At 43.4% G+C, this 7,743-nt stretch overlaps 1 protein-coding gene across 5 annotated transcripts; it reads right to left on the bottom strand.

The window, feature by feature from the left end:
* Window positions 1–668: 668 nt before the first annotated feature.
* On the bottom strand, window positions 669–6,113 carry LOC123399339. Of its 5 annotated transcripts, none has more exons than XM_045093758.1 (13): window positions 5,845–6,113; window positions 5,484–5,739; window positions 4,109–4,373; window positions 3,506–3,979; window positions 3,286–3,404; window positions 2,947–3,187; window positions 2,316–2,865; window positions 2,098–2,172; window positions 1,680–2,007; window positions 1,394–1,589; window positions 1,215–1,307; window positions 858–1,120; window positions 669–782 (listed from the first exon to the last, which is right to left on the bottom strand). In XM_045093758.1, exons 7-13 carry the CDS (start codon window positions 2,590–2,592, stop codon window positions 671–673), a joined length of 1,344 nt encoding a protein of 447 aa, XP_044949693.1. In that variant the 5' UTR covers window positions 2,593–2,865; window positions 2,947–3,187; window positions 3,286–3,404; window positions 3,506–3,979; window positions 4,109–4,373; window positions 5,484–5,739; window positions 5,845–6,113; the 3' UTR covers window positions 669–670. The 5 variants fall into 5 exon arrangements, with proteins under 5 accessions (XP_044949693.1, XP_044949692.1, XP_044949694.1 ...); XM_045093757.1 differs by having other exon boundaries at window positions 5,484–5,742; XM_045093759.1 differs by having other exon boundaries at window positions 2,098–2,163; window positions 5,484–5,765.
* Between the last annotated feature and the right edge of the window lie 1,630 nt (window positions 6,114–7,743).

A 7,743-nucleotide genomic window follows, 5' to 3' on the forward strand; every position in this document is an offset into this window, starting at 1 on the left:
ATGCAAAATCTCAAAAAAGTATGAATATGTTTTCATTATACCAAAAATGGCAATGTGTGGTTTTTGAGTTGCAAGAGGTCCTAATTTGCTATTTAGGCTCATGAACACATTGCTTCATAACAGGGATCTACTCCATTTCGTCGCGGGGGGGATAATGATGTGCTGCCAGCTCATCCATATACTTAGCTATATAAAGTTATGCAGGAAAAACTATTTCACCATGCATCTTCTTTGGTGTGTTCTTTCTAAGCTTGCACTCTTAAGGTATTTGATGCAAAAACAGATTGCCATAACAAATAGATAGTATTGCCAAACCAGATTGTTCAAGCTTGAAATAACGAAATATTACATTCCCCAAATTTAAAGTATGATTGTCTGTCCGGATGCTTAAACATTGCAGATTAACTTGTACCATACATCCAATAGTTCAAACTGCGTCTTTGATGCTTGACCAAAATACCACACGATTTTTTAAAAAGCATCGTCCATCGTGCTTACTGATTTTTCCTAACGAGGAATTTCCTGTATCTCTCAGGCATGTGTCCAATGTTCCCCTCCAGTCCAAGTACATCTACCAGTATGTTCATCCTGGAATGGAGAACTCCATCATTTTGCTCGTAAGACATGAAACGTCATGCGTTATCACATATTCGTTGTTTTGCATTAGCGGTTAATTGAAAACGTTACAAGTCAGCTGCTTACGAACCGGGTTTAAGACCCTCTTGAATTTACTTCCCATCCAGTTGCGTCCGTAGTGTAGCGCATATACCCCACTGTCTGGCCTGAAAACATTAATATATATACTGTAAACACACATATCTACGTACTCATGCCATGTTTACAGCTGTTGAAATTACCCGTTGCATAGGCCAACATTGAGCCCTTTCGGGAAAACTGTATTCCATCTTGCCATGTCTGGAGCCCAACCTTGAAAGAATTGCTGAATGCAGCTTTGCAATGCAACATGAAGGTTATCTGCAACCTTATGGTGCCTGTTCTGGATTAATTTGTCAGACTCGTCCCCATTGTTAATGGTTGGGTCAAGGACAATTATCCTCTTTTTTGGAAAATCCCATATGTATGTCGACCATGTGAAGTTGAACTTCACACGCAGTATGAACTAGACAATTAATCAGTAGTAAGATTGTATTCATATAACATTTTTCATACTATAGATAAGAGCGGTACTTAAAAAAGCGTTGTCTACTAAATACCTCTGTGCATCTGTGCACGTCATAATTAATATGTTCCCCGATTAACATATCCCGGACGTACCTCACGATCACGTCTCCTCTACTCACATGGTTCTGTTAAATACAACAGCCAATAAGCAGAGCTCGTTTATCTGGCATAAAATGATTCAATATATTTTGTCATCAATAGTTGTACTCACCATAAAGTCTGGCTCTAGCCAATGTCGCCAGCAACCTTCATCTTTATCCAATGCAAAGATAAAGTCCTTTTGCTGGTATCTTCTAACTGCTACTGTCATCAAATCATTCTCTATTACACCTCCTTCGGACAGGTTCATCCTGATACGATCAGCCGTGAGCTCCAGGTATTTTGGCTGCGTGCTGATAACCCAATTGCTGCAAATGTAAAATCCACATGTTAGCTTAAGAAGAATCAATGCCAAGCAACCAAAACCTTTTTGTGATGTATGTAAAAGGGTTACATACTATTTCCTTGCATCTGCAGGCTCTTTCATAAACATCCTAAAGACCTTTTTAACATTAGCTGGTGCTCTTACAGGAGGATCATACCCTAGGACGAAAGGGGATCGTGCAGCCCTCCCTGGCTTAACGGTCCTTTTTCTCTGTGGTTGTGTACTAAGCCCATCTTGTGTTTGTGTAACGTTTAGATTGATTGTTGCCTGCTCCATCTCCTCACGTATGTCTAGCTCTTGGGCGGCTATCTCCCTGTTCAGGCTGACATGTGTTGTTCCTGCCGCCTTGTTCGGTTGAACAACCTCGTGTGCAGGAGTGCATACTATCTCAAGTCCTGACCCTGCAATGCACATTATGCAAATTGTTATCATCTTCCAAAGATATGGGTGGTACGTAACTCGTGTTATGTTTAATTAGATTGTTCTATCACCTTGCAGGCCATCTCTTCCATCTGTTGACCCCGGTGTTGTGTTAGCTGATGGCACGGAACTCGCACCTGCAAACACTGACGAGACCGTGTTTAGTACTTCGTACGTAGATGATTATTGTTAGTTGGAGGAACTATACTAGTTCTTTCCAACTAAATACACATATGTACAGAGGGAATATACAACAATTGAAATATCAAACGACACAATGTATCTTTACCATGTGGCAAGACCGCTTTGCTGAAATCATCCATCAGGTCTATGCTCCTGAAGCCTGTGAAATCTATCTTAAATTTGCTTGGACCGCCCTGTTTTGTGTACTGCTCAGTGTGTTTATCTTGCTGTCTTGTATCCAAGGCTGTCATTTCCCTGCTTGATACCTGGACTGCTTCATCTTTGTCTACGCCAAGGTCAAATGAGGGGATCTCTGTGTTCAGCGACGAATGAGGTCCATAAATCCACTTCCTACCATCTGCTGATTGAGCCTGAATTGGCATTTGGTCATGCACTTATGTATCATCGTTGACTTCGTTATGTTGCTCCACTGCAGCAATTAGTTCATCTAGATTTTTTATTGCTGGGTCAGCCTCTGCAGTTGCATCTTTGACCCTTGCTCTTTTTGTTGAACAACCCTGTTGATTTTCATTTGCCCTATGGCTAACAGGTCCAGGATCTTCGTTAGTGTAACTTATTGGTATTTGGGTTACACATGGCTGAACCTGGTGACAATGGCGACTCTTCTCCGGACTCTTCAGTGGAGACATCACCTCCTTGATTGATATAAAGGTATTAGTCACAAACAAATCTTTCGGTATATGTAAATCTTTAAATTCACAGCATGAATTCCTTACCTTTATATTTATCTTCCCTAGGCCTTTTGTTGTTCTGCCTTACAGTACTTGATATTTCTTCTATATCTGCAATGATCTTTGAGGTCTCTTCTTCGATAAAGGTTTCTGTCTCACTTAATACCCCTTCCCACCCATGAGCGTGGCGTTTGTTTATCTTTTCACCTTTCTTATACGCCATTTGCAAAACTTCTCTGCATCTAGATGAGTATTGCCCCACTTTTTCCACAAGTATGGATGCAATCTGATATTTCACCCAAATATGCAAACATATGTTATACACCATGCCTCCTTCTGGATTAAAATCACATTTTTAAATGCATATTGGGATGTTAATAGTACCTCCTCGACCATCGGTCCTCTCTTGGTTTTGCTTGACCCTTCTCCGTGATTTGTGAAATTCCGTATTAACGACCTCGAATACATGTTCCTCTGTAACATACTGTGTGCGCTGGCCTCGGCTGAACATCAACACAAAAACCGCCACGTTAGAACAACATAATTGAACGCATAATAATTAACCAAAAATAAGTTAGTGTCAACTATCGTTATATGCTCATACCAGCAGCAGTCCGTATATCACAATTTCTGAATTTTTTCCTGTGCTCATATCCGCATCAATAATTCTGTTAATTGTCTTCTGCTCATAGACCTTGCATCTTGTAAATACATCGTGTGGTAGGTTGTCGTCCTCAAGATCGAGATGTCTAGATAGAACACTTGTGGCATTATGTATGTGTTTCATTAGACCGAAAAACACAACTTATAGTTTGTGTTACTCTCGAGCAATCACCCCGAAAGTCTTGCTTAACGATATGTTGTTGTTCCTAAGGTGCATGACAATATCTTTGGCATGGGCATCAATTTGCCTGTGAGATGCCCAATGCAACTTCTCTCCGCAAGTTTGTGCCATGTCGTGATTATGCTCATACTTCACATCATGGATGAACCAACCATGGTCCGGTGTGCGATGCAACCTTATAAATGCAGGGCATTGGCAGCATACTGAGTGGGAATTCACCCTGCGTGGTTTTCCCTGTTGGACAGGTGGTGACAAGAGCTAGTTAGACGTATTATATGACTTTTCAGATGAGAAATAAAAAAATCAGGGCACTACGTATTTATGCAAAACGAACAGGTGACAGAACTTGATGATATAACTCACCGCGCATCCACAAACTATGTCCTGGACAGTCTTGCATTTTTCAACATTCCTTCTGCATTGTCCATACTTGATGCCAAAGCCAATCTCCCAAGAGTATAGGTTGTAAAAGTGGTAAGCTTCGGCCAAGGAATCAAATTCCTGGCTGATCTCTGGCTTGACGACGAACTTTGATTTCTTATCTGCGTATTTCTTCACTGAATTCTCCAAAACACTGACCCTGCCCGACGATGTAGCACGGCGATCAGGTATCTTGCCAAGTCGGACCCTACATATGATGGATATGTTAACAACAAGTCACATGGAATTAAACAAAGATCCCGCGTAACCAGTTAGATAAATTCCACACATAATTTGAGTGGCATAAACATTAGTAAATGCATGACAGAATTTTCACATCCAATTGACTAAGATTCCGAAAATTTTGCTTTCAATGTATAAAAACATAAGGACTTCAGAATTTTTTTCTTTAAATTCTGTGTGCAGCAATGCGTTCAACTCAAATAAAAAATACACTGAGATTATTTGAGTGGCTAAAAGTTTGATATTCGAATAAGCTATCAATCAATGTAGCATAATATAATTTATTTGGATAAATTTTGCTACTACACCTATTGAAATAAGTTTGCTTGAGTACACGTAAATCTCAATCATTGTATAATACATTACTGGGATTATTGAAACCCACAACATCTCTTAAACAGCTCGTTATCTATTATACACTTTGCCAGACGGTTTTTTCAAACTACACGCAAGGACACATAAATCTGCGCCCACGGGCGAATATGGCTTTATACACAAGCAATGAAATATAATGCTCGGTGTATCAAATAGAATGCTCATTGTATCAACCGTTGGCAACAATCAACATTCTGCTCCCGGAATGCGTAATTTCGGGAGAAAAATACTGCAAACTGAAGAGGTGTTTTTCTTTGAATAACCAAACTGAATAAATGTCTTAGCACCAACGCTTTTTCTGAAGCAACAAGTTCACATAAAAAACATGCCACTGATTGTGGTCAAATCAACAGGGTCTGCTATGGGACTCTGATGCGCGAAGATCAACATTCTGCACCCGCTATGCATAATTTGGTCAGAAAAAAAACTGCAACCTGAATAAGTGTTTTTTTTAATAAGCAAACTGAAAAAATGTCTAAGCATCAACGAGTTTTCTGAAGCAACAAGTTCACACAAATAACATGCCACTGATTGTGGTCAAAACAACAGGTTCTGCTATAACACTCTGATGGTGAAAATAAACATTCTACTCCCGCTATGAACTAAATTCGCCAAAACAAAAAACTGCAACCTGAAGAAGTGTCAATGCACCTACTTGAATTTCTGAAGCAACAAGATCAGTACAAAAATGTGACAGTACCTTTGACGCCATGGAGATGGATTGGGCTGCACTTTAGTTCCATGCTCTTCGGTGTCATCCCCATCTGCGCCGTTGAAAAACTCGGGGATGGCCTTATTCTTAAAATCCCCATCTGAATGAGATCCTAAATCTGTGGCCATATTCTTCTCGTCATCTTGGCTTGAGGAAGGAGAGTCGCTCTGGGAATCAGGATGCTCTACCTCGTCTTCCTCGTCTGCCTCCTCTTCCTCTAGCTCGCTCAGATCTGAGGCGTTTTCTGCTGGGAAAGGTTGGAAAGAAAAGCTGCCAATATCTTAAATTTGAGGATTCAGAGCCGTCCAAATGTTAATAAATATCAAGAAGAATATCTGATAGGGGAAACCTGAACAAGAGATCGGTGAATGACCCGGGGCCAAGATCCATTGGTGAATTTCTAACAAATCTGATGATCCAGGTGAGGGGACGGGGAGGGCTTGGTTCCTCCGCTGGATGCAGCTGCGACTGCGTGAGTGGATTTCAAATTTGAATGGTGTCCGGGTTGGTGGATGGGCCAGCATGGTCACGAGGTAGTGGACGACGGGGCGATTTAGGTCAGGTACGAGCTATGGCGAGGCGTGCGTAGCTAGTACACCAGTACACTAGATACGATAAGACAGTATTTCTCTCGTATGCGCTTGAATAACCGAAGAAAAACGAATCAGGTGGGTCCAAGTGGGACAGGCTCGCGCTGATCCACAAGGCAACGCCACGGCACCGATTCGCGTTGCGCGCGTAACCAGAGAGAGAAAGCCATATTCGCTCCGAACCGGTCTCGACCCATGGCCTCGCCTCGCCGTTCGCTTCTGCCTTCGCAACCATGGGTCGACCTGCGCACTGCTCTGCCCCCTCCATGCGCTACCTCCCCCGGTCATCCCCTCGTCGTGCTCGCTGTACCGGTCGCCATAGCACCCACCAGCCGCCGCTGCCGCCAATGGCGAAGCGCCCGCGCTGGTCCTACTCCCTGCGAGCCGCCGCGCCATCCGTTGGCCTCTACTCGCCGGGTACCCCGTCGAGCCGCCGCTTTCCCTAATCTTCGGGACCTCATGCTCCGTCGCGCTCGAGAGCCGCCGTCTGGATCAGGTGCCCGCGAGGAGCCCCGTGCTGGAGACCCTGTAGGGGGGCGGTTCGTGAATAAAAAAGAAAGGTGATCTGGTTTTTTCTCTTCTTCAATGGCTTCGTCCACCCAAAACTATCAGGTGTTATTGTATTATAATTCTTTATTCCGCGTAAATTAAATTTTACCAAGACTTTTTATACCGTTTTACACTACTATGTACACTGGTTTATCAACTCATGGCATCTATAAGACATCGAGCAATCTATCCAATCTGAAGAAAGATATCTGCTCGAAGGATACGCGCGAATCGCCGTCACCACAGCCTGGTCTACATCAACTCACCGCGATTAACTCGCTGTCCGAGCCGGCTCATAAATGATGTGGCCAACTCGCCATTTGCATCGGCTCACAAATGATGCGGCCGACTCGTCGTCCCCGCTGGCTTACAACGCCACAGACGATCATGAAGCGATCGCAGTGGCTAGCTCCCTCGCTCTAATGGAGCCCGATCGTGAGTTCAAACGCTGCGGCTGACCTCCACATCAACATGATAGGGGGCGCATATACCGGTGTAGTGCTCGCCTATGCGAGCCACCCAACAAACGCGCGCAAGCTCTCGTCCCTACGGCCAGGTCCACATCAACATACCGGTGCAGTGCTCGCCTATACGAGCCGCCCAATAGACGTGTGAAAGACGACGTTCCTGTGGTCTGGTCTACATCAACACGCTGGTGTCGCGCTCGCTTATATGAGTCGTCCAACTGAAGCATGCAAACTGCCCACACGGTTCGTCTCCTCCAACAACATTGGAGCAAAAAAACAAAATGACATTAATGTCTTACACAACATCGTCAAAACACGGACAAACTCCCACTCGCGCCGAGTTGCTCAATGGATAGGCGCATTGGTCAATACTATCTACTTCAACATATCAAAATAAATAGAAAAGCTTGTCATGAAGGAAACATCCCTGATGAAGCTACAATTTGAGCCGGCCATCATTGAGCCAGCAATTCCAAGCAAGCGGTGGAGAAAAAGAAAAATGGCCCTGGAGGAGCCAAGAGATCCAGACTACATAAAGTATAATGCATGGTCCAAAGAGGCATATGCACTCAATTTGGCCACGATATTTGCCAAAGACATATGATGAGCGTCACAAAGATCATCAGCTCACTATGACGTCTC

The sequence above is a fragment of the Hordeum vulgare genome, chromosome 5H, assembly GCF_904849725.1.
Source record: "Hordeum vulgare subsp. vulgare chromosome 5H, MorexV3_pseudomolecules_assembly, whole genome shotgun sequence".
NCBI classification, from domain to species: Eukaryota; Viridiplantae; Streptophyta; class Magnoliopsida; order Poales; family Poaceae; genus Hordeum; species Hordeum vulgare.